This window comes from Sus scrofa, chromosome 7 (genome assembly GCF_000003025.6).
Source record: "Sus scrofa isolate TJ Tabasco breed Duroc chromosome 7, Sscrofa11.1, whole genome shotgun sequence".
Classification (NCBI taxonomy): Eukaryota; Metazoa; Chordata; class Mammalia; order Artiodactyla; family Suidae; genus Sus; species Sus scrofa.
Window position 1 is genome coordinate 57,106,453 of NC_010449.5, and position 26,522 is coordinate 57,132,974.

General features: G+C 54.3%; 1 protein-coding gene across 4 annotated transcripts in view; it reads left to right on the forward strand.

Annotated features, from left to right (window-relative positions):
* Nucleotides 1–26,522, forward strand: part of PSTPIP1 (proline-serine-threonine phosphatase interacting protein 1) — a 45,067-nt gene that overhangs the window by 6,241 nt on the left and 12,304 nt on the right. For 3 of the 4 annotated variants that reach the window (XM_021097991.1, XM_005656277.3, NM_001244186.1), the window contains exons 2-3: nt 19,405–19,505; nt 19,823–19,897. In XM_021097991.1, coding sequence (XP_020953650.1) covers nt 19,471–19,505; nt 19,823–19,897 — 110 coding nt within the window. In that variant the 5' untranslated portion in view covers nt 19,405–19,470. Of the gene's footprint in view, nt 1–16,981; nt 17,159–19,404; nt 19,506–19,822; nt 19,898–26,522 lie in introns of those variants that run through there. The other variant, XM_013989029.2, reaches the window with a different exon arrangement.

Below are 26,522 nucleotides of genomic sequence, written 5' to 3' on the forward strand. Positions count from 1 at the left end.
CTGTCTCTCCACAGGCCTCTATTTGCGATGCTGTCAGTGTGGCCACACAGTCTTTATTTATAGCCTGCTTTTATCTGCAGCAAAACATTCAGATGCAGGCTACTGGGGGAGTGAGGCAGGGCCAAGCTAGCCACGGGGGCAGGGAAGGGATAATGTGATTTCTGTTCTACGCACACAGTGATAAAGAGCCTCACAGCTTTGCAGGAAGTTTGTGGCTGAGCCTCACTGTGGAGCCAGTGGGTGAGACAAGGTTGAGAATGAGAATACCAGATAGCTGAGCTGAGAGGACTTTAAACGCATATGACTTGACTCAGCACCCAGTTAGAAGGGCACAGAAGCCCAGAGAAGGCAGGGTAACCCCCTCCTTGCCCAGTACACACAGCTTTTCTTACCAGTGGCTCTGATCCCAGCAGCAGCCAAACTGTATTGCAAGAAACACCTGTCTGCCTCTTTGGTCCAGGGCTGGCGAGTGGGGTTCGTGTTCAGTCAGTGTTTGTACAGTAAGTGAATGCGAGGCCGCTGGCTTCCCGAACCCATCTTCTCCTTCATTTTACTTTAGTTATATCTTCTGTGGAGATTTTTTGGGACCGGCTCCCTGCTAGGGAGGCAAAACTGGGCCTCTCTTCTGCACCCCCACATCCAGCGAGATGAATGAGACTGTCTTGCCCTCAAGGAGGTCAGCATCCAGCCAGGCCTGGGATGCACTCAGAGGGGAGCTGGGAACTGCATCTTCCCCTCCTTCCCTCTCACTGCCTCCCAGACCTGTACATCTACCTGCCTTTGCAAAGAAGTCACTGGACATTGTTTGAAGAGGGAAAATCTAGTTCTGGAGCAGGTTTTATTGAGACCCATCTCCTAACCCTTTGAGGATTGTTAAAAGGAAAAGTAGGGGCCACATATACTGCCTCCCACCCACCCTCCCAGCTTTGCGTGGGAACCATCAAGGGGGATGGAGGGCATAGGCCTGAACTTCTCCCTCTGGCTGAGGTTACACCTCTCCCCTTTGAGGCTGGGCTCCTGGTTCATCTGGAAACTTCCATGCTGAATTGGGAGCAGTGGAGCTTCCCAGCAGAGAGAGGACAAAAGGAGGCACCACTTCCGTGGGTGGGGGAATGACTCACCAGGGATGCACAGGGGGCTGAAGCCCGGCCCACCCCTCCCCCATGGGTCCGATCAGCTACTGTTGCCTCTTCGCCTTCCCAGTTCTGAGACTCTGAGGTTCCCTGTTGGGGAGGCTACAGAGGAGGGAACTGAGGGGGACCCCTCTTTTCACCACAGTTGTATTTTGAATGGGTATGGGTGCAATTTCCTCGTCTCACTAACGACTGTATGGTCCTCCAGCTTGTGGATTTGATGGCCATGCTGTGGTTTATTCATCTGGTCCCCTATCGTTGGACGTTTAAGTTACTGCCACTTATTTAGTATTCTGAACAGTGATGCACTGGATAGATCTTTGTGTATTGAGGTTTTGCCCTTGAGGACTACTGTTTTGGGTAGCTCCCCAGAAGAAGAGGCTGGTTCTCTAGCTTTCAGCACTAGAAGCCACTTTGGGAATACCCCCACCCCAAGTCTCTGGCTGGGCAGGAGACTTTTCATCCAGGAAGGGGGCACCAGAGTGGCCTGGAAGGGGCTGGGAGGCCCAGGCGTGGAAGGGATCTGCTGGGAACCGCAGCCCTCTCAGGCTTCATGGGCAGAACGGCAGCAGGGCAGGGCCCTGTGGCCTTGAAGGCTAGGAGGCCAGTGGCTGAGGAGGGATCCTCCTAAGCCATAGGGAGGGGATTGTAGAGGCAGGAGGTGGGAGAGGGAGGCCCCTGGCTGTCTTTCCTTGCCGCCACCTGCTGCCTTCCCACTGCCTCTCTGGCTGTGCCTGTCAGGAGGGATGAGGACCGTCCCTGTGCTGGTTGCACACGGGGCTACATGTGAAGAGCATAAAGCCAAGCGCTGTGTTTTATATGTGACCTGTTATGAAAAGTGGGGGAAATAAACATTTACATTGGCAGAGGCTTGTATTAACAACAAGAATCTCTGGAAGGACACACAGAACTAATTAAAGCGATAGCTTCTGGGGGGAGGGAGAGAAAAGAGATTGATAGGCGAGAGGGCTGGGTGGACATCAGTGTTCTCACTGTGTCCTTTTTTATAGTATTGGATTTTTGAACCAGGTAAAGGTGTTGCCTAATGAAAAATTAAATTACACAATTAAAAATGAAAAAGAGGATGCTTATTTCCTGTTCCGTGACTATTTTTTTTCTCCAAGTCCCAGCTACTTAAATTATCCCCAGAGGAGCGGCGGCAGTGCCTGTTTGCTCAGTGCCTGTGATGCACCTGGCACTGCAATGGTCACTCCACGTGTGTCCCCAACCCACCCTGCAGGGAGCGGCTTGCAGATGGCTGCCAGCACAGAGGCATGGGCAGGTCAAGGGCCTAGTTCATGATCACACGTCCACGGCAGAGCAGGGATGCCCACCTAGGTCTGTCGGACGCCATCATGTTCTGCCCCGAACCCAAGGAGACTGGCGAGTTCTTTTCTTGGTTCAGTTATAATTCCTGTAGAATGAAACTGGCTCCCTATATGTTAACACTGGTTTTCCGTGGTTTTGGAAGACGATTTTCTCTCTCCTTTTCTGCACGTGACCACATATTACACGTCATTAAAAGGAAAATATTTATTTTTTTGTTTATTTTTGTCTTTCTAGGGCCACACCTGTGGCATATGGAGGTTCCCAGGCTAGGTGTCCAATCGGAGCCGCAGATGCTGACCTACGCCACAGCCACAGCCATGTGAGATCGGAGCTACGTCTGCAACCTACACCACAGCTCACGGCAGTGCCAAATATAACCCACACCTTTGATTTTCTTCTTGGTGGAAAACAAGATCTGCATCTCAGTGACCCTTGTACTACTCTGGTTCCCAGGAATTTGTGGGCTTTGCCTGCAAGCTTCTGGCACCTACACCCAGCAAGGGTTACCAGACCCTGGGGTGCAGAGGGAGGCTTACTTGGGCTTGGAAGGGTGGGTGAGCATCTGGGAGGTGGCAGGAGAGCAAAGGGCACTCCAGGTGAAAGGAAGGACATAGGCAAAGGTGTGGAAGAGGGAGTGGGCACAGTGAGTTTGGAAGATGGGTTTTCTGGCCCAGAGGACTGCATAGGCTGACGGGCAGGAAGGAAAGGCCCCAGCTGGGTTGTGAAAGGTCTTGACCGGCCTTGAGTGGAGGCAGATGCTTTCTTCCTTTTTGCACCCTCTCCAGTGACGGATGTTTCCACTAATGCAAAGAAGCCCGGAGGCCACAGGCTGTGGGCGGGATGCCCGCCTGCCCGCTCACCCGCCGCACTTAGGGCCTGGCTGACGCTGCAAACCACACAATGGAGGGAACTTGTTGTGGAAACTGAAACTGCCTCACTTCCAGCAAGAGAGAGTGGTACCCGGTGCCCTGGCTCCCCGCGGCCGGGCTAGCTCCAAGAGGTCCCTCCCCCACAGGCTCAGTCCCTCTCCATCCTCCAGGCTCAGAAGGGGAGAAGCCTCTTTGAAGCTTTACGTGGCTTCCACCCTGACTTGCTGGGGGCCTTGGCGAAGGCTTTCCCCTCTCTGAACCTCCGTTTCCTCAGCAGTAGGATGTCGGGGTGATTCTCCCCTAAGATAAAGACTTCAGAGATGGAGAGGCTCAGGGCAGTTCTCATGAGACCGCATTCTGCTGTTCGGCATTGGGAGTCAGCAGACCAGGAACAGATGGTGAGGGAGCCAGACTTATAATTGGATAGGCACCTACAGGGTAAGCCTCGTATGTGGATTCGCCTCATCCCAGAATGCCTCCCCAACTCCCTTCATCATTGTGTATTAAATCCCACCATTGGAGAAGCGTTCCCATGGCTCCAAGCCACCAGATGCGACAGCCCTATGTGGTTGCTATTCTCATTCCTGTTTTATAGAGAGAAAACCAAAGCTCATAGAGGGACTGTGGGCCTGGAGGTGCCATCCAGGTAGACTTTGGGGCTGCCAGGCTTGGTCTGGCTGCTCCCTTCCCAGGCCTGGGTCAGAAAGCCCTTGGCATGAGTGAGAGTGTGGTTTGCTAAGATCTGGCACCCTGAGCCGTGGGTGATGGAGCAGGTAGGCAAGCGACAGCCTTTCCGCTGGTGTTGACAAGCCACCCACTATTGGGCAACAGGAAATGTCCGCTGGAGCTACAGAGGCAGCAGCCAGGGTGGGGATGGGGCAGCCAGATGGGATCAGGGCTTCCTAACTGAAGTGGGAAAGCGGAAGCTGAGCCATACTGGGGAAGAAAAGGGGGGAAGATGGGCTGAGTCAGGATAGTGCTTGACACGTTCAAGGAACAAGGAGGCTTCCATGGCCAGGGCACAGGGACGGAGTAGAGGGTAGTCGGAATAAGATCAGAAATGTGACAGGGAGCTGGATCGTTTAGGACTGTAGGTCTTAAAAATCTCAGTGCCCAGGCCATGCCCCAAGTCAGTTACATGCAAATTTTGGGGTGGGGGAGCAGTATTTTTCCAAGTTCTCCAGTTTTCAAAGCACAGCCAAGGTTGAGAACCATTTGTATAAATAGCTGGGGTTTCTGGATGCATTGCCTTTGCTGGTAATGGGTGTATACCTGGCTTTTACCATTTATGGGACCTCATTTAACTCACTTGTGAATGAGCAGAGAGTAGAGGTTTGTTTTTGTTTTCCTAACCTTATAACCTTATACAGTTACTTTTTTTGTGGTAAATATATGTAACATAAAAGTAACCATTTCAGGAGTTCCTGTAGTGGTTCAGTGGTTAACGAATCCGACTGGGAACCATGAGGTTGTGGGTTCGATTCCTGGCCTTGCTCAGTGGGTTGGGGATCCAGCATTGCTGTGAGCTGTGGTGTGGGTCGCAGAAGCGGCTCTGATTCTGCGTTGCTGTGGCTCTGGCATAGGCCGGCGACTACAGCTCCGATTAGACCCCTAGCCTGGGAATCTCCATATGCTGTGGGAGCAGCCCTAGAAAAGGCAAAAAGACAAAAAAAAAAAAAAAAAAAAAAAAAAAAATTACCGTTTCAACCACTTTTAAGTGCAATTAAGTGGTGTCAGTACAGTCACAATGTTGTGCAACCATCACCACCATTTATTTCCAGAACTTTTTCATCATTTCAGACAAATTCGTTACCCTCTAAATAATAACTCCCTATCTCCTTCTGCTCATCTCCCACTCTACTTTGTCTTTATGAATTTGCCTAGGTTAGAGGCTGCATATCAGTAGAATCAGACAATATTTGTCCTGTTTTTCTCTTCAGGAGTTCCCATTGTGGCTCAGCAGGTTAAGAACCCGGCATAGTCTCCCTGAGGATGCATGTTCGATCCCTGGTCTGGCTCAGTGGGTTAAGGATCTGGTGTTGCCACAAGCTGCAGCGTAGGTCACAGATGCAGCTTGCATGGAGTGTTGCCCTGACTGTGGCCTTGGCTGGCAGCTGCAGCTTGAATTCTACCCTTAGCCCGAGAACTTCCATATGCTGCTGGTGCAGCCATAACAAGAATTTTTTTTTTTTTTTGTCTTTTTGCTATTTCTTTGGGCCGCTCCCGCAGCATATGGAGGTTCCCAGGCTAGGGGTCCAATCGGAACGCCAGAGCCACAGCAACGCGGGATCCGAGCCGCGTCTACAACCTACACTACAGCTCACAGCAACGCCGGATCCTTAACCCACTGAGCAAGGGCAGGGACCGAACCCACAACCTCATGGTTCCTAGTCGGATTCGTTAACCACTGCGCCACGACGGGAACTCCACAAGAATATTTTAAAGAGGGTTTAAAAAGTCCATTCATGTTTTAGCGTGTATCAAAATTTCATTTCTTTTTATGGCTGACCAATATTCCATTATATATATATATGCAAAAGAATGTATATATATACATATATATATATATGTATATATATATATATATATATACCTCATTTTGTTTACTCATTCATCTGTCATTGGGTACTTGAGTTGTTCCCACCTTTTGAATATTGGGAAGAATGTTGCTATGAACATGGGTGTATGAATATTGGTTTGAATCCCTGCTTTTGATTTTTCTTTTTTTTTTTTTTCCTTTGGTCATGCCCACAGCATGTGGGAGTTCCTGGGCCAGAGCTCGAACTTGCAGCACAGCACTGACTCAGGCTGCTGCAGTGACGATGCCGGGTCCTTAACCCGTTGTGCCACAAGAGAGTTCCCCCTGCTTTCAGTTCTTTTGGGTATATACCTAGGAGTGCAATTGCTGTATCACATGGGAATACTTTGTTTAACAGATTGAGTAGCTGCCAAACTGCCCCAGCAGCCACTCTAATTACTTTCTCATCAGCAATGCATGAGGTTTCCAATTTTTCTACATCACCACCAACACTCGTTAATTTCTGTGTGTTTTTTCCCACAATCATAGCTGTCCTAGTAGGCATGCAGTGGTATCTCATTGGGGTTTTGATTTGCATTTCCCTCATGACCAGTGATGTTGAGCATATTTGTATGTGTTTATTTAGTTTCTTTAGAGAAATGTCTATATGCCTTTGCCTTTTTTTCTTTTTTCTTTTCTTTGTTTCTTTTTTTTTTTTTTTTTTTTTTTTGGTCTTTTTAGGGCTATACCTGCAGAATATGGAGGTTCCCAGGCTAGGGGTCAAATTGGAACTACAGCTGCCACCCTACACCACAGCCACAGCCTTACCAGATCTGAGCCACGTCTGCGACCTACACCACAGCTCACAGCAACTCCAGATACTTAACCCACTGAGCGAGGCCAGGGATTGAACCCACAACCTTATGGATCCTAGTCGGGTTGATTAATCACTGAGCCACGAAGGGAATTCCTTCTTTTGGCTAATTTTGAATTGGGTTGTTTGCCTTTTGTAAGAGTCTTTATTTGTTCTGGATATTGATCCTTTATCCTGTATATGGTTTGTAAATAGTTTCTCCCAATCTGTCTCTACCACCTTGACACTGTCTTTTGATAAAAGTTTTTCATTTTGATAAAGTCTAATTTATCAATTTTTTCTTTTGTGGGCTGTGTTTTTGGCGTCATAGTGAAGAAATCATAGCTAAATTCAAAGCCTTGAAACATTTCCCCTATGTTTTCAGAGTTTTACAGTTTTAGCTTTTACGTTGAGGTCATTGATCTGTTTTCGGTTAGTTTTTGTATATGGTGTGAGATAAGAGTCCAGCTCCATTCTTTTGCATAAGGATATCCAGTTCCGTCGGCACAGGTTGCTGAAAAGCCTGTCCTTTCCACATTGAATGGCCTTGACATCCTTGTTGAAAAATCAGTTGACCATCTATGTGAATGCTTGTTTCTTAGCTCTCTATTCCATTCCGTGGGTCTCTGTGTTTGTCCTTATGCCAATACCACAGTACTTTAATTACTGTAGTTTTAGAGTAAGTTTTGAAATCAGCAATTGTGAGTCTTCCAACTTTGTTATTTTTTTTTTCCCCAAGATCACTGGCTCCTTGGGACCCTGAGTTGAGGTATGTTTATAGACAAGGAAACTGAGGTCTGAGGCTTCCTGAGAATGCCAACCCGGGCTGGCCACTAGTCTATGACAAAACTCCCATAACTCTCCCAAGCCTGGAGAGACCCTGTCCTTAGAATCCCCTGGGGATGGTGGGCTCCTCCTTATAGTTGCCCTACTTCTGGTCCCCTGGGAAGGCCCATAAGTTCTGATCTTCCTTGAGGCTCCATCAACCCTAACTCTTCAAGAAGGGTTGCCCCACAGGCTGGGGTCACCATCTTCCTCAGTGGATCGAAAGTAGGCCCTGCAGGAAAATGATGTCCACCCTGGCCTCACTGTGCCAGGACCTGAGGGGCCTTTGAAAATCAGGGCTTCTGGCTCCCAACTTCCCAGCTGGCAGCCACAGAAGCTGAAAAGTTCCCCTTTCTTTGTCCCCTCCTTCCCTTCATTTGGACCAGCTCTGAGCCCACTCTCCCAGGCCTGGGGACCCCAGACTGTGGATGATAGGAAGGCCCAGGAGGTCAGTCCAGGCAGACAGGGCTGGGGCTGTAGGCAGGGGATCAGTGTCCTTGGCGCTGTCATGAAAACTAAAAAATTGGGTCATGGTGGTCTGCACGGCGTAGGGCCGCACAGTAGTAGAGCCTGTGCTGATGGTCTGCAGTGGTTCTCACTCTGACCCAGAAGAGGATGGAAATTGACCCTGGAACCAAGGAACAGGGTGGCTAGTTTCAGAGCCAGGGAAAAACCAGCTGAGATTAGGCCTTGGGTCAGGGTAGGAGCTGCCATGAGGCTGCTGGAATTTCATCCCAGTCCTCAGATCACCCCCAATCCTAGAGAGACTGCAGATTCAGTGAGGGGAAGTTTGTACTCCAGGGTCCAGTGGTCTTGGGTTTAGTCCTACCAACATGTGGGTGCAAACAAGAGGCTGAGAGGGAAAGCAGTGAATGGTCCCAGAGACCACAGGCTGCTCCAGGAGCCTGGAGGTGGCATCCGCTCTACTGAGAGATGTATTTCCCCACAGTGCAGCTCTATGCCAGGGGCACACTGGCCCCTTGGGCAGGGTGGAGCAACATTCCAGCCTCCAACACAGAACCTTTAGTTGAGGGGCACCATCTTTGTCCCTCACACTGCCTTTGAACTTTGATGCCCTGTTTGGATTCCACTGCATTCACAGTGTGGCCCTGGTGATACTCTCTGGGCCCCTGGCTTCTTGTCTACATTAAATCTGTTACTTGTGGTTAAAAGATAGAGACGTAGGGACATGCATGTTTGGCCTAGTAAGGGCAAGGAGCCCCACATGCAGGCCCCCTGCAGGTGCAGGAGTTCAGGAAGGCCCCAGGCCTGGAAGGCAGGCAGCCAGAACCCAGGATCATCTCTGAGGCCCAGAACCTGCCTCTGAGGTCCACTGCCTTTTCCAGTGGCTGCAGGGCTCTGTCTCTGCCTTTGCAGAAGGGTTTGAGGCGTGTGGCTCCCTGTAGCTCCAGGGGTCCATCTCTGTCACTTGAGCAAGTCTCAAGCTCAGAGGAGGCTGCCAGTCCTCACACCTGCAGGAGCTCACAGCCACAAAGCAAGACAGCCCAGGTCAGCCCATGAGGGTACAGAGTCCAAGTGTTCATTCCACTCTATAGATGAAAACATCGAGGCCGAGAGGCGGGAAGCAACCAGCCCAGAGAAGCAGCATAGCTAGGACTCAAACCCATCTCTCCTTTTGCATTTCCTTCTGGGTTGCTTTCCCTTAATAGGTGCTAATCACCCTGGCCACCATGTTCCAAGCGCTCATAGTGTTAGGGTGACCTTTGTTGGGCTCCTCTATATTTTATTTCTTTTCGTTCTCAGAGCCCCTGAGCGGTGAGCAATGTGCGTGCACTCATTTTGCAGAGGAGGGAATCTGCGTGGGAGGTTAAGTGACTTGGCCAAGGTCACACTGTCTGTGCTTATGGGCCCGGCCAACACGAGGACCCATGGCCTGAGCTCTTCCCATGAGCCCCCGCCTGGACTTCCTCCTGGGGGATGTTCCCGTGGGCTGTCCCCTGGCAGGTGTGGCAGGTGTCACAGGTGTGGGAGGGGTGTGCTTTGGGGAAGGTGATGTGTAGGGACAGTGTCTGTGCTCCTGGTGCTGGCCTTCAGTTCCCGGCCGGTCACTCACAAGCCCGAAGCCTGCGCAGCTGGTTGTGTGTAGGCGATGGTCAGTACCTATCTTTCCCAAGGGATCGGAGTCTCCCCCAGGGCTCAGGGTCCAGGGAAGCCCAATTCCCTCCTTTCCTCCATCAGCTGCCCCCCGCCCCAACCCATCACTGGCATCTGCCTCCTGCCTGGCCTACTGCTTGATCCTAGTAAGCTCCCCACCCCACCAGATCAGCTTGGTGGGGGCGCTTCAGAGGAGCTGTGGCACCTGGACCAGTCACTCACCTTGCTGAGCCTCAGTTGCTCATCTGTAACATGGGGCAATGAGAGCACAGTCCTGACCCTGCAGCCTCTCTGGGAATTAGAGGCATGGAGATTGCTGGCCTCTGCCTGTCCCTGTCCCACCCACCCTGCTCCCTTCCTCTGAACTTGGAACCTGGCCCTGTTTCCCATTATCTCCTGGGTGGGTCCCACAGCTTGCTCTGCCCATCTCGGGGCTCTCCCCCAGCTGGTCCCAGGCTACCCCTTCAGACACCAGCTGCAGCCCCTCAGACCAACCCCTGCTGCCTTCACAGGGCTTGTAGCTGCTCACCGCTTGGAGCATCAGACTTGCAGTCTCCTACCCATCCCTCACCTCCAGGCCCAGGCTTGTGTCTACTCCCTGCCCTACCCTTGTGCTAACTTCTATGCATTTTGGTTTCATAAAGCAGGAGGAAGCAGTGGGGGATGGACCTGGGCCTTTAAGAGTGGAGGGGAAGTGAGCAGTTCATCACAGAACTTGGGGGGTGGGGGGCGGGGAATGCGGTCAAGAAGGCTTTTCCTTCCTGATGATGGAGGAGGCATATTTAAAAGAACAAAGTCGGAACCCAGGCACACCCACACAATTGCTGTTAGAGCCTGGACGAGTTACATAACCTCTCTCATCCTTGCATCCTCCCTGTGGTCGGTATTACTGAGATAAGAGGCCCCAGGCACATACAGTAGATCCCCTTCTGGTACTTGCATTGTTCCCCTGGCTCCCACATCTGGCTGTGTGGGATTCCTGGGAGGCCCTGAATGTTTACAGGGCTCCAGTGGGGCCCCTGGCTGAAGGGGAAGGCTGTAGGTCACCAGCACCCCAGGCCTTCCGGGGCCTGGATGTCTCAGGGGTCCAATCAGCAGAACTGTGTGTGAGAATCCCTGTAAGGCCCTGGGGAAGCCTCTGACTGGGGCACAGGGGAGAGCTAGAGCCCTCTGGAAACTCCTCTTCCATCCCAAGTGCCTGTCAGCCCAGATGTTCATCTGACCACATGCAAGGTGGTTTTGTCTCTGAAAGTCTGCTGCCTTCTTGGCTCTCTCCCTCTGACACCTTGCTGTCCTCTGCCATCTGAGGACAGCTGTAAATCACCTCACTTACCTGCTTATGAATGGACCTCTCTCATCCTTGGGTCAGGGGACCCCTAGACCCAGAACACCTCATTCAAGACATCATCAGAGGCTCAAGGGGCTCTCCCCCATCAGAGCAGCTCGCCTGTGCTCCATTATCTGAGGTCACTTGAGCCCTGGGAAACCCTTTCCTTATTCTGATCTGGAGTTGGCGTGTCTGCCTCTACCCCCGTAAGTCCTGGCTGAGCCTCTGGGGCACCAACCACAGGCGCTCCTTCTGCCCCTGATGGCCCCACAGAAGTCTGGGAGGGAGCGCTTTCCTCAAGGGCTGAGGCCTGGGGCTTCTCTCTACCCAGCCCTCTGTCTGGGCTGCTCTGGATAAGCAACCAGCTTGCTCACTGAAGTCTCCAGTCCATCCACGCATCCAAGCCATACCTGGGCGTTTGGTCCTTTGCCTTCCCTTGGTTGACCAACCGATAATGGTGGCGATGAGCCCCACTCTGAGCTAATAGCTGCGGGGCAGTGGAAAGAGCCTGGCTGCTACTCATTGACTCTCCTCTCTGAGCCTCAGTTTCCTTATCTGTAAATGGGGATAATACTACGTTCTATGAACTAGAAGGGACCAGCTGTCTGGCTTATTTAAAGGTGCTGGGTAAAGCGTCAGTTGAATTGCAAGAAATGGTCTGGTCCTGTCCAGGGGGCAGCTCGGGAACTAGTTGTCATAAAGCCACGTCCACCCCAGGGGCTTCCCTGAGATGCTTCCTCCGCCTTTGTCCAGGGTGTGTGCTGAGCATTGCTGTGCAGACCTGGGCACCTGGACGAGCAGGCAGACAGACTCGTGTTCTGCCTTGGGGGCTGCCTTCTCCAGAGGGTGGTGTTCACCACCTCAGGTGTCCTGACGGTTCCGGCACTTTCGTTTCTCATCCATGGCAGACAAACGGCCGTGGACTCTTTGCCAGTGAATGAGCCCTGGCAGGTGCATTGGCCACAGAAGTCCTTTCTGCTAAACTGTGGTGACAGAGGAAGGGGCTAAGCAGCCAGGCCCTGGGAAGCCTGTAACTGTTGTTCAAAGTCATTGTCCTTGGCTTCTGGGCTTCCTGAGATGGAGGGAATGTGTCCAGTCTCCCTGTTCTGACTCCTCTCCCACCAGTAAAAGGTGATTCTTTAAAAAAAAAAAAAAAAAGGTAGGAGTTCCTGTCATGGCTCAGCGGAAACAAATCTGACTAGCATCCTTGAGGATACAGGTTCGATCCTGGGTCTTGCTCAGTGGGTTAAAGATCCGGCGTTGCCGTGAGCTGTGGTGTAGGCCGCAGATGTGGCTCGGATCTAGCATTGCTGTGGCTGTGGCGAGGGCCGGCAGCTATAGCTCTGATCCGACCCCTAGCCTGGAACTCCATATGCCATGGGAAAAAAGACGGGGGAAAAAAAAAAAGTTAAATACAATAAATAAAGAGCCTGTCAACCCAAGAGCGTGAGAATCATTAGGGTTTTGGACAGGAACATTTTATAAGATGGTTTCTGAACTTGGTAGGGGGCCTGCAGGAAATTTAATTTTTTTTCTTCCATCTTCCAAAGCCCTCCTTACCCCCCGGGGCACATGAGAGTGTTTCTCATCCTTCTTCATGTCTAACTCCCTCCCATTCAGCCTCATAACAAAATCTCACCTTCTTGTTCTGTTGAAAGCTTCCCAGTCACCCCCTTGGCCTGTGATTGGACATGTATGATGGAGACTGAGAACAGGGTCCGTCTCTGCATGTACTGGGTTCCACCCACCCCACTGCCTGCTGCCTGCCCACAGTTGGCATGGGGCGCAGGCTCAGTAGCTCTAAAGAGGTGAAAGGTGCTGGTGTGGCAGGCGGCAGCTGCCCACAGGTCAGCTCTTCCTCTCCCGGCTACCTTGGGGGGGTTCTTTGGCCACTGCGTCCCCCACCCCCACCCCTGCCCCTGCCTGAGAATCCCCCTGCTCCCTCCCCTGCAGCTGTGCATGTCTGACCCCTCCCCACTGCACCCCACCGTCCACTCTGCATGGCTGTTTCTAGGGGCTCCTCCCTCCCTGTCAGGCGCTTCTTATGGGCAGAGACTTGGGCAGCTTTGCCTAGTCACCTTCCATGGCCTCCACTTGGTTCCCAGGAAAAATATCAGTGCCATTTCCCACCCACTTCTGTTAGAAATTAAGATAACTCTGGCTCGGGTCGTCAGTGTCGGACAGTGAGACACGTGGACAAGGAGAAATCTCGACAAGGCTCTTTACTTCTGCAGAAGGGTGTGGAGAAGCGCACACCAAACAAGGGACCCTCCCCTATTTACCCCTAACGCAGGTGATGTACCTGTCCCCTTCCCATTGGTCAGGTCAGGGCGTACATTCTTCCCGGTTGGCTAATTGAACCAAATTGTTGCTGGGAAAAGAGGTAAAGAGGAAGGGGGCCGCAGGGGGGATTTCGGCCAAAACCGGAGCAAAATGGAGTAACCAAGATTACTCCAGGCGAGGGGTCTAATCAGAGCTATAGCCTCGGGCCTACACCACAGCCACAGCAACTCGGGATCCAAGCCATGGCGCAGTGGTTAACCAATCCGACTGGGAACCATAAGGTTTCGGGTTCGATCCCTGGCCTTGCTCAGTGGGTTAAGGATCCGGCGTTGCTGTCAGCTGTGGTGTAGGTTGCAGACGCGGCTCTGATCCCGAGTTGCTGTGGCTTTGGCATAGGCCAGTGGCTACGGCTCCAATTAGACCCCTATGGAATCTCCATATGCCACGGGAGCGGCCCTAGAAAAGGCAAAAAGACAAAAAAAAAAAAAAAAAAAAAAAAAAGATTTCCTTTGATAGAAAAGACATTATGTTACTTTCCACAATTCTACCCCAGGCCTCAGTCTCCCTTGGGCTCCCCAGTGGCTCCAGCCCACCTCCTGACTTCAGACTACTCCAGGCAAGATGCAGCCACAGTCGCCACAGCTTCCAAAAGCCAGCAGCGGAAGGGCAATCCAGGGCCACTTCCTCTCCCTAAACCCATTTCACAGTTAGGAGGTCCCAGAGAGGGCAAAGGACTCTATCAAGACCACCTAGCTTCTTCCTGCCAGGTCAGAACCGGAACCAAAATCCAGGGCTCTCCCTCTAAACTTAGAAGTTTAGTTGTTCTCTGAGGTACTTTATATTCTGGAATTACACATAAGGGAACATTTGAAAAACGTTTTACAGCCTTTTGTTTTGTTTTTTGGTTTTTTTTCCCACGGCATATGGAAGTTCCCAGGCTAGGGGTCAAATCAGAGCTGCAGCTGCTGACCTACACCGCAGCCACAGCAATGCCTAGGCTGGGATCTACACCACAGCTCACGGCAACACCAGATCCTTAACCCACTGAACGAGGCCAGGGAACGAACCTACATCCTCCTGGGCACTGGTTGGGTTGGTAACCCTCTGAGCCACAGCAGGAATTCCTTCTGCAGCCTTTTAAATGGATCTTCTGGTGGGGGTGGGGAGTGATAGGGAGAGAATTCATTTCCGCCTGGCGCTACTGGTTTTGGGGGGTGGGGGAGTGGCAGGCAGGCAGGGCATTGGGAGCTAACACTTGCTGGACAGCCACTGAGCTTGGGGCTTTGCACAGAGGTGAGGGAAGGAACCAAGATCTGGCCTGGGGGAGCTGGGTTCAAATCCTGGCTGTGCCCTGCAGACCTCTGAGCAGGCTCGGTAACCTCTCTGGGTTCCATTTTTCTCATCTATAAAATGGGAGTGATAATCCTTACCGCCTTTCCTAGCTCAGGGTGAGCTCTGCTCTTGTGTTTGTGTTTACTGCTCTCATCTGGCTACGTCATTTCATTGGCTTCTCACATCAACACTAGGCTTTGGGAACAATTAGGCCTCTTTTGTACAGAGGTGGGAAGTAGGGGCTGAGAATGACCAGGACCATGGGGTGGGGTGTGAACCCATATCTAGTTTGCTGAACTCTGTCTGGTCTCTCAGACCAGGCCTGGGCCCCCTCTCTGACTTGGCACCAGTCTGTCCCGATGGGGCTGTGCCCTGGAAGAGTGTGCTGTGAGGAGAGCCCCCCAAGAGGGTGGCCTCCGCCCTTTCTTCCTCAGTGAGGAAACCAGGTCCCAAGAAGGGAAGCGGCTTGTTCGGGGCCCCGGTCTCTGTGGCCCAGCCACACAGCCGCCGAGAATGTTATGTGTGTGAAAAAGAGGAAGTGGCAGTGGGTACAAAGGCTGCTTCTCTACTTGCCCAGCAGGGGGACCACAGGGTCAGGGCTGGCTTGCAGGCCTGGACTGAGGCTCAGAGCCAGAGCTACCCAGAGCAGGGAGCAGGCAGGCTGTCCCTGAGCAGAAGCGGACACCCAGGCCTCCCCTACCCTGCCTTGAGGCTAGGGTGGGAATACATGTCCTCCTGCTAGAGCTCCCCTGGGAACTTCCTCTTGCAGCCCCGATCTGGCCCCTTATGGGGACCTAGAATGGCCACATGTGGATGGCAAAGTCTGGGGTCCACCCCTGGCTTAAGGGGGTGGGGTGGGTCTGTCAAAAGAGTGGGCAGTACTTGCTGGCCACTTGGGACCCTCCCCCAGGGTGGCTCTCCCTAAGCCACGTGGTAGGGCAGGCTTCTGGCTCCCCGCTGGCTGTCAGCCCCCATCTGCAGAGCCAGGCCAGCCTTTCTCCAGGGCAGCATTCCTCTGACCCTGCCTGGGCACAGAGTTTGCCTCTATGAATCCATGGTAAGTCAATGACAGACCAAAACACAGCTTTGAGGAGAGTTCCTATCGTGGCTCAGCAGAAATGAATCTGACTAGTATCCCTGAGGATGCAGGTCTGATCCCTGGCCTCACTCAGTGGGTTAAGGATCCAGATTTGCCATGAGCTGTGGTGTAGGTCACAGACACGGCTTGGATCTGGTGTGGCTATGGCTAAGGCCAGTGGTTACAGTTCCAATTCGACCCCTAGCCTGGAAACCTCCACATGCCTCAGGTGTGGCCCTAAAAAAAAAAAAAGAAAAAAAAAAAAAAAAAAGACCAAAACCCCCCAAAGAAACAAACAAAAAAACACAGCTTTGATTTGAGGCAGAGAGAATTTGAATAATCATTTTCAAAAAATTTTTAAATCCTTTTTTGGGCGTTGCCATCGTGGCACAGTGAAAACAAATCCAACTAGGAACCATGAGGTGGCGGATTCGATCCCTGGCCTTGCTCAGTGGGTTAAGGATGTGGTGTTGCTGTGAGCTGTGGTGTAGGTTGCAGACGCGGCTTGGATCTGGCATTGCTGTGGCTGTGGTGTAGGCTGGCAGCAACAGCTCCAATTGGACCCCTAGCCTGGGAACCTCCATGTGCCGAAGGTGTGGCCCTAAAAAGCAAAAAGAAAAAAGAAAGAAAAATCATTTTTTGGTGTTTCAAAATGTAGAAGAGTTGCTGGGCTACCTGCTGAGTGACTGATGCAGGTATGGGGGTTTGCAGACAAGGTCAGCTGGGTTCCTAGCCCAGATTCTGACCTTCACCAGCTGAGTGAACGCCTCAGTCACTTCCCCTCTTTGGGCCTCCTCAGTATTCTCACCTCCCTGGGCGTGTCATGTTTTCAAAGAAAACAGCTGTGATGTTCTTGGTGTGGTGCATGGCAGACGGACCCACAATGTGGCAGTTTCATAGAGCACAGGGCCACAGGCAGGTTTCAGGTGACTGTGGGTGGACAGAAGGAGGTGGGAGGACCTTTCTTCTGATGGCTTCCACATGGTGAAAATGTCAGCCCTTGCCTGTAAATAAGGGGGCGGAAAGGGAGCCCTTGATACCTAGAGGGTGGAGCTGGATAGGCACAGGGAGGGAAGGCCAGGGTGGGGCCCTGGAGCCAGCGACTCTGGTGCTGGGCCTCAGACAGCGAGCCTGCAGGACTGATCAATGAACTGATTGAATAGTTGGTCGATTCATTTCCTCAGCAGCTTCCTGAGCCCGACTCTGCCCAGCTCCGAGCCATGAGTCAGAACCCACGCCCCAAGGAGGAGGCGGGCAGCAGGGGGGCAGTGGGTGTGCAGCCTGGCTGGGAGCAGCCCCCAGGGAGTCAGGCACTTCCTTGGAACAGTCTAGTCACTTATGATGACAGCTCACGGGCCAAAGGCCCCGCTGGCACCACCATGCTCTGAGCAGAGACCAGACAAGATTCTGGAGCCAGCAGTACTTTGGGGACTTGAACTCCTGGGGACCCAGCCTGCAGGACCCCTCTGCCCGCTTCCTCCTCCAGAATGGCCAATGTAGGTTTGGGTTTGTTTGCTTTGCTTTGCCCTCTGGGGGTCTCAATCAGGATGGAGGGTTTCCCCTGGGGAGTCAGGGTGTGGGGCTGGGAGGGAAGAGCCGGGCGTCCACTGCAGGGCTGGGCTCTGTCAGCATCTCCCTGCTCTGTTTCCCCCCCGCCCCCACCCCGAGCCATCGTGGAGTCACAGCAGGTGCCCTGCAGTCCTTCCCTACTCTGGGCCCCTGTTTCCCCAGGGACTGCAGGGCACTGGGCAAGGTGCTTCCCGGCTGGTGGTCTGTGGAGTCCGGCCCTGACTGCTGGTGTTCAGCTCAGGGCCAGGGCAGGAGGCCGAGTCTCCAGATCCGTTTTCCTCCCTGGCTGCTATGGGCTTTTGTCCTGGGGGTCCGGAGGGAGGGCCAAGGGGCAGGAAGTTGTGGTCTGCTGGCTGGTTAGTAGGCAAGTGGCCCACGAAAGCCACCGAGACAGAAGCCTGGCCCAGCTTCACCAGCTTGGACATGGGAGTGGACAGGCCTGCAGGGGCTAGGGGGATGAGTGCCTCGTGCTGGGGCCCTGAGCAGCGAGCCGAGGCCCCGGCCTGCTGCTTGTCACCCTGAGCCATGGGTAATTCCTGGGTGTTAGGAATTTCTGGGGCTGCTTACAGAGGAGGGTGTGAGCTTGGTGGCCTAAGTGCGCTGCAGGCCTGGAGATTCAACTTTTCTGAGTTTGCTGAAGGCGGGCTGGGCCCAGCATGGAGCCAGTTGGGGCAGTTTGTGGCATCTCTGCCCTTCTTTACCTCTGATTCTTCTTAGACCTTGAAGAACAACACCTTCTCTTCCCAGAACCCCTTTCTAATGCCTCTTCCTGCGGGAAGCTCTCCTTGATTTAGACTCCTCCCTGCCTCTCCCCCCAACGCCCACTACTGAGACTGTGAGGGGAGGCTTAGGGCAGCGAAAGGAGCATCAACGACCCTTGACTCTGAGAAGGGTCAGACCTGCCTTCCCCAAGTGTGTGTGGCCTTGAGAAAAAGCCCCGCCGATTCGCTAAGCTCTGAAAATGGGGCTGTGATCTGTGTGGTCAGGGAAGTGGGGGCTCCTTTCCCCAGTCTCTGAAGTTTCAGGGGTCTGTGGGGAGGGACAGGCAGACTAGGTGCTGAATCTCTCTAGGCTGCCCCCAATTTGCATTTGCCTGGCAGTGTGGGGGCGGGGTTTTCCTTCCTGGAGACTGGATGGGAGCCAGGCTGAGAGGCACACAGCCCTGCTCTCAGCTCCACTCTCCCCACCTCTCTGCTTGCTTCTCCCCCAAAGTGCCTGGGGTGAGCCAGGAGGGGGCTGCCTGGCCCCAGGACCCACTCCCTAGACTAGGACGGTCCTAGGAGACACTCTGTCCCCTCATAGTCCTCAAGTAGTACCTCCTGCCCACCAACCTCCTGCGCCAGCAGCTCAGAATCCATTCCGGGGGTGAAGAGAAGAGAGTCCAATGATCAGGAGGAACAGGATGGGCTGAGCGGTCTGAGCCGTCCAGGCGGCAGAGAGGCGGCTGTGTCCCGAGAAATCCCCAGGATGCCCCCTCCCCCCATCCTGGCTAGGAGGTGGACCTAGAGTGTCCTGGGTGTGTCCTAAGTGCGTGTTAGGTGTGCCCTGGTCCTGACCCTCAGTGCACACCTCTCCAGGTGGGTACAGGAGGATCACCTGAGCCCACAGAGTGAGGCTGAGGTGGCGTCTGCCACATGGTGGTGGATCAGGAACAGCAATTGCTGTTGTCTCCACAGAGGCTGTATAGTGTCAAGGAAAGGGCGTAGACCTGAGCCAGACAGCCTGGGTTCAGTGCCAGGCCTGCCACGTTCAAGCTGTGTCACCCCCGGTACACGTCACCCAGCTGCGCCTCAGTTTTCTCACCTGGACACCTGAGTAATTGGGTAATTGAGAAGGTGACAGGAGGGAGCAGTGCCAGGCACCCCATAAGGCTGTCATCACGGGGCCTCTGTGGGGGCCTTTCCCATGGCCGTCCTAGGTTAGGGTTGCTCTGTCCTGGCCTGTGAGCGCTGATCCACGCGGGGCCCACTGACACCTGGTACCTCCACAGACAGGGGCCCCTACTGTGTGCTGTGTGAAACTAGGTCCTGAACCCCAAGAGCTTGCTCTTGAATGGGGGAGATAGACCAGTTTTCCCAAGGCTGGAGAGAGGGGTCCTCGCCAAGCTGTACTCAGTGTCCCCAACCTGCGCAGCCCTGCTGTGACCCTCACGTCCCTCTGTCCTGCATTCCAGTGCAGGGACTTCACGGCCCACACAGGCTACGAGGTGCTGCTGCAGCGGCTGCTGGATGGCAGGAAGATGTGCAAGGACGTGGAGGAGCTGCTGAGGCAGAGGTGAGCCCTGGGCGGGGAGGGATGTGGCCGAGCCCGCAACCCAGAAGCTATCTGTGTCAGGAGTGTGACTGTCCTGTTCGTCCCAACCTGGGCCTCCCTGACATGGGCATGTGTTCTGATGTTCCTTCAGATCTGCCTGTGTTTGGCCAACACTCATCTAGAGAAGGGCTGGGGGCTTAACCTTCCCAAGGAGGAGCCCACAGGGCCAGCCAGCCCCCAGAGGCTGAGCAGGTGGACGCTCAGGTCCCCTGCAGCCAGCTGTCTTGAGTCAGGATGGCAGAAGTGGAGGAGACACAGCACTTGTGCTGTCCTTGCAGGGCCCAGGCGGAGGAGCGGTACGGCAAGGAGCTGGTGCAGATCGCCCGGAAGGCAGGTGGCCAGACGGAGATCAAGTAAGAGCCCTTCTGCTTTGCCAGGCACTTTCTGGGCTTTTGGACGGGGTTTAGGGCTTCTGGGCATGAGGTGGACGGGGCTTGGTGGGTGGCAGGGGGAGTGCGCAGCCAGAGGAGGGGTGCCTGGAGGATCACCCTTTGGGAATCGGGCCCTGTGGGTGGGTGGGGGGAAGACAAGCCAGCAGTCTGAGCGGCAAGGAGGCCCTGGGCAGGGGGCGGAGGTCATCTGTCCTCAGGTGCCTGCAGCACAGCCTGCTCAGCCTGGGCGGCCTCCATCCGAGCCCTGAGAGCCTTGAATGGCAGTGTTGGGCTCCTTGGGCTTCCAGGAGGGAGGTGTGGCCTGAGATGGGGCGGGGGCAACTCCTCACCCATATTAAATGTGTGACCCTGACGGTGACCTTGACAGTGACACTCTGCGCCTCTACTTCCTCATCCTCAAGCAGGATGATAATACAACTGTCCTCAGAGGGTTATTTGGGTCCAGGGCTCCGCTCAGGCCTGGCTCAGTGGGGAGGCAGTGAGGGCAGTGCCTCTGTGAAGCAGCTGAGCTTCTCTGGCCCCTGGCTGCAGACAGCGAGGGAGGATGCTGAAGGGGAGACGGTGATGGTTCGAGGGCGGCTAAGGAGAACTTTCTAACAGTGGAGTGAAAGGGCTGCCGTGGGAGGTGTGGACGCTCCTTGCCGGGTGAGGACTGAGCCGAGGGGCAGACAGGGCACTAGAGTCTGTGTCCTGGAAGGGCTCTGAGAGTCCTCCTCCTCCTCCTGCCCAGGAGCCCGAACACCTGACCCAGGCTGCTGCCGCCATAACAACCCCTCACCCTTGCCCCCAGAGGTCAGGCCTGGGAGTGTCTGGCTCTGGCCAAGGAACGTAGCCCAAGGCTTGTCAGCTGCGAAGCCTGGAACCAGGTCCCTCATCTGAGTGTCTGAGCAGGCAACGCTCTCTAGGTCTTCTAAAGACATAAGCAACACTAGCTCATTCCTGCTTCCAACCTGCAGCCAGAGCAAACTTGAGGAGGGCTCGAGGAAGGGTGGAAAAAATGCTGTGAGCCAGGGGAGATGAATGCTCAACGCCTACGGTCCTGGGTTGGACCGGAAAGCAGGAATGCAACTCCAGGAGCAAGAAGGCAGAAGCCCTGTGGCATTCGTGTTGTGGCTCAGAAGTAACCAACCAGACTAGTATCTGTGAGGACAAGGGTTTGCTCCCTGGCCTCGATCAGTAGGTTAAGGATCTGGCATTGTTGTGAGCTGTGGTGTAGGTTGCAGGTGGCTTGGATCCTGTGTGGCTGGGGCTGTGGCCAGCAGCTGCAGTTCTGATTCAACCCCTAGCCTGGAAACTTCCATATGCCGTGGGTGGGTGAGGCCCTTAAAAAAAAGAGAGAGAGAGAGAGACAAAATTCAGGTGCTCTAGCCCTGCTCAGCCTTTGGGAGCTGTGTGACTATGGGCAAGTCACTTAACCTCTCTGAGTTTGGTTCTCACCTGTCCACTCCCGTGGGTTGTTGTGCAGATAAACAGGGCAGGAATCCAGGCTGGCTGCCAAGAGGGGCTCAGGACATGATAAGGAATAAGTGGAAACCTGTGAGACCTTTCTTTGTCTTCCCAGGCAGGGGGTGGAATCTAGGGAGCAGGACCCAGGAGGAGTCCCTGCCTGCCTCCCAGCCTCCGGCCTGCTGGAAAAGGAGAACTTTCCCAGCAAGAGAGGAGACCTCCTGGAGGCAGTTGGAGTGGGTGCTCCAGGCAGGGCGGTGGGGGTGGGGGTGGGGAGGTCGGGCTGGAGGCAGACTGTGTGAGGCACACTCAGGGGCTGTGAGTCACTGGAGACTTAAACAGGGAAGGAGAAGCCAATGAAGAGAATAAAGAGGGAGTGGAGCCTGGAGGGCAGGGGGCGCTATACTGTATCTGGCCCCATCTTTAGAACTATGCAGTGGCGAGGGCGAGGTTCTGGGCGGCCCTGAGGCCCTTTGTGGTTATAGAAGGCTGAGTGGGACAAGATTTGCCCTGCCATATATGCTGTGTGACCCTGTCATGGTCACTCCCCCTCTCTGAGCCCTGGGTCCTCAGCTATGAAGGGTGACAGTCATACACAAGCATTGTTCTGTCAAGCAGAGAGTGCCAAGCCACAGCAAGGCTCCAGAAACAGCTGGGGTCTATCTGATCTCACTGGCCCCTCCATAAGTCAGATAAATCAAGCTCACTGGGCTTAGATTAGCCTCGACCCTTTCCTCCCTGGCCCAGAGAGCTGGAGGCTGGAGTCCCTGGAGGGAGGGAGTAGATTCAGGCTTGGCCCCTGGAGCCTGGGCGGGGAGTGCCAGGGCCCCTGGCTCTGCCTATCCAGCTTCAGGAGAGGCAGACACAAAACCCCCAGGGCCCTGCTGTGCAGCCACTTGAGTTCCGGAGCAGACGGGGAGCCGGGAGCCAGGAGCTGGAGCCAAGCTGCAGCAGCAGTGCAAACCGGCCCAGCCCTGTGTTCCCATTGACCGGCACAGAACTGGGTGCACTGGGGAGAGCACATCCACTGGGAAAGGCCGACAGGAGAGGGAAGTGCCCCCTGCCAGAGGACCCTATGGACAAAGGCTGAAGTGGGAAAGTTCAGGGCACAGTCAGAGTGACAGAAGCGGGAGTTGAACCATCCCGGCTCCCTTGCTGTTTCCCTCAGGGCTGTGTCCCTTGCAGCTCCCAGCTCAGCTGACTAAGCACAGTGGGTGCTTAATAAGTGTTGCTTGTTGATCCTCGGGGCATATACTAGGGTTGGTGAGACCATTAAGTCATTTTTTTCCTGTTTTCGTTTATTTGTTGCTCTTTAGGGCCATACCTGTGGCATATGGAGGTTCCCAGGCTAGGGGTCTAATCGGAGCTACAGCTGCCAGCCTACACCACAGCCACAACAACTCGGGATCCGAGTCGTGTTTGCAACCAACACCACAGCTCACAGCAACACCGGATCGTTAACCCACTGAGCAAGGCCAGGGATCGAACAGGCAACCTCATGGTTCCTAGTCGGATTCATTTCCACTGCACTGCAATGGAAACTCCAAGTCATTCCTTTCTTGAACTGTGGGCCAAGCAGCCATCATCCACCCAAGCATTTATGGAGCACCTATTGTGTGCCATGCCCTAGGCTGAGCTGGAGGGATTCAGAATTTTAAAAACAAAGGGCACTACTGTCCTGAAGCCAGGGTCTAGCGCACTGAGGGTGCATCAGAACCTCCCTCCAGGGCCCTCTTATGCCCACCTCCTCCAGGAAGCTCTCCCAGACACTCCAGCCTTGCCTGACTGTCAGGGTCTTGGCTTAGACCAGGTCTCTGTCCCACACCAACCTGGAGGACTCTCTGTGGGTAGAGTGAATGGCAACCATGACAATATAGGGCACTTCCTTGTTGCCACGGAGACTTGTGGGGTGTGTTTGGGGTTGACACCTGGCAAAGCTGGTCTGGCTGTTCCACAAGGGGGCTGGAATCTCATCCTCCAGGGCCCATTCCCAGTGGGGGTAAGCCCCCAGCCTCCTCATATCCCATGGGAAGCTCATTCTCAGCCCTGGGGAGGTTGGGCAGAGGCCAGGGGTGCACAGGCTGGACAGGGCTGTGAACAAGGAGGACAAAAGCCAAGGGGTTAAGCGACCTCAGAAATAGCCCAGTGATGCCTGAGAGGGTAGAGCAGGCCAGCCTCCCCCACCTCTGCTGCTTAAAAATAGCGCATTTCTGCGTCATCCCCAACCTCAGAGTGGCCAGTGGGCTGGAGACTCAGCCACATACACTAAAAGGAGGCCACTCCTGCCCTCGCCTCCTTCCCACATCAACTCGTGAATTTCTGCTGGGCAGGGACAGTGGGGAGCACACAAATAAGACCTGGTTGGTTCCCAACTCCAGGATCCCCACAGGCATTTTAAAGAAGCTCTAGGTGGGTGCATATCGCCTAAACCACACATCCAGCCCTGCAGAAATTTCACCCTGACTCTCCCTTCCAACCTCAGGGCCTTTGCTCTGGCTGTTGCCCCATTTTCCCCTGGCAAGTTCTGGCTGAAATATGCGCGCCCCCCCCCCCCCGAAAGCTGTCATCTCCCCCTCTTGTTCATCCTGCCCCAGGCAGGCTGCTGAGGGCCCCTAACTCTGGACGCTGCCTGGGGTGGGGATTCAGGAAAGGAAGGGGAATCCAGGGGGGCAGGGATGGGGCCCGCTTCCCGTGAGCCCCTTTGTTGTACCCGGCAATGGATGGCCCCCAGAAGGGGGACGGCTTGAACCCTCCCCTCCCTGCCTCCCCCCTGTTTCTCACAGCCTAAAATACTGTGTTTTCTTGTCAGAAGAGACTTTTTTTGATGGTCTCTCTTCCTTTGAGCTTCAGAGAATGAGGATGTCGCTGAGGCTGTTGGAGGGAGAGAGTGGGGCCCTGTTCCCATCAAGACCCCTCTGAGGTCAGCTGCCAGCAGGGAGGCGAGACGACCTGTCTCCTGTCAGCTGGGAGGCAGGAGCCTCCTGGCCAGCAGGTGGGCAGGAGGTGAGGACACCGAAGCAGGGACTGCGAGGCAGTCCACACCACAGGATGGGGAGGAGGTGTAGAAGGAAGAACTTAGGCTGGAAATTCAGACTGTGCTTGAGACACATTTCCATGCTGAGTGTCCTGACAGCCAAATCAAAAAGGACAATGGTGAGTTCCCATTGTGGCTCAGTGGTAATTAACCCGACTGGTGTCCATGAGGACACGGTTCGATCCCTGGCCCTGCTCAGTGGGTTAAGGATTCAGCATTGCCGTGAGCTGTGGTGTAGGTCACAGTTGCAGCTCTGATTCAATCCTTAGCCTGGAAATTTCCATATGCTGCAGATGCGGACCTAGAAAGAAAAAAAAGGGCAATGGGATGAGTTTCACACGAGAACACTCGTGTCCCCATCCTTGACAAGCAATGGAGCCACAGTAGGCGGGAGCTGCGGGAAATCTGGTGATGAGTTCCCTGAGTGGCAGGGGCGGGGGGGGGGAACCTGGGAGGGATAGAAAAGCTAAGAAGTCTTTCTCTGGGGGCAGAGAAAGACTTCGCATGGTCCACAATGTCAGAGTTTAATTAAGGCCATTCACCTGCGGAAAGTCTTTGCCAACAGGCAATAGGCCACCGCTGGTCCTGGGAAAAGCTGAGGTCCTCCCCTCACCCACAGAGCCGAGGCCACCTCCTTGAAAGTCTGGGCCCTAGAAAGAGGTGGTGTCTTGCGCCCTGCTGTATGAGTGGAACTGTGACAGCCTGAAGGTGCCTATGCTGAGAACAGGCAGGGCTGGGGCAGGAAGGCCTGCAGCCCAGCAGTGAGCAGGGTCAGGGGGGACAGGAGTGGTCACAGCCTGTGATCATGCCCAGCCGTCCCCAGCAGAGGGAGCGCCCTTATCTGTGCAGCCCCCAAGGGTCAGCAAGCTCATGGGAGCAAGTGGGAGCCCAAGGTGAGCATGGACTATGTCGCCATCGGGGCTGTCACGGGGTAGGAACAGACTGGATGTCCACCTGGCAGCGCTGTGAACTCAGGCAGCGGCTCCCAGCATCCTGTGTGTGTTGTTGGGGTTGCGGGGGAGGGTATGGGACAGCGAGGGAAGGAGCAGCTGCCCCTCAAAGCCTGTGATTCCTTGCAGCCACCTCAAGACTGGGAAGTGGAACACGGGTGGGTTTGGAGTTGGGAAAAGCCTTGGAACTTATTGAACATTGAGTTTGTTGTTCTGGGTTATAAGCCTGAGACAGTGGGGAGAAGAACCAGGCATTTCCTCTGTTTATGGGCTCACAGTTCAGTGTGGTGACAGACACTCAGTATATCAACCCAAGATGACAATGGGAACAAGTGCTCAGAAGGGACAGAGGAGAAGCCAGGAGAATGTGCTGCACATAGGGAATTAGCATGTGCAAAGGCCCTGAGGTAAGAAGGAATGTGGCCTAGGGAAGGAACTGGTAGGTGGCCAAGTGACAGGACTAACAGGTGAGAAGTGACCCTGGAGGGAGGGAGGTGATGGGCAAGGGCTAGGGTGGTGGCGTGAGAGGTGGACGGATAGGAGATCTGTGAGGTGGAGAAGGATGGTTGAGTCAAGGGTGCCTGTGTGTCCGGTGTTCATAATCTAGTAGAGGGGGGCGCCTTTGCTGAGAAGGGAGCCCTACAGGGGGAGCAGGTTTGGGGGGTGATGACTCCCATTTTGGATGCTCTGAGTTTGAGGTGTCTGTGAGGTGTGGGGTCCAAAGGGAGGTGAGGACCAGGCAGTGGATGTGCAGGCCCTGGGCTCTGGGAGGGATCTGAGCAGGATGTGGGGGTGTTGTGGGTGGGGGGAGGGTAGAGACGTGGCCATGCTGGGCTAGAGAGGCTGTAATCATCATGGGGAGACTGAGGCAGGAGGTGAGTGTGGGGGCGATGAGCGGGATGGAGGGTGTAACTGCTGGCAAGGCATCCATTTGTCCTGGAGTCCTGACGTCTCCACTCCCTCCACTATGGCCATCACCCCTCCCTCCTCTGATAAGAAGCAGAGGGCTGGCCTTGACCTGGTCCCACCTGGTTCCTCCTCTCACCAGCTGTGCGGCCATGGTCATTTTCTTCACCTCTCTGACTCTTGTTTTTCACATCTGTAAAATGGGGATAATGATGGCACCCTCCCTGGCTGGCAGAGTTGTGAGGACAAT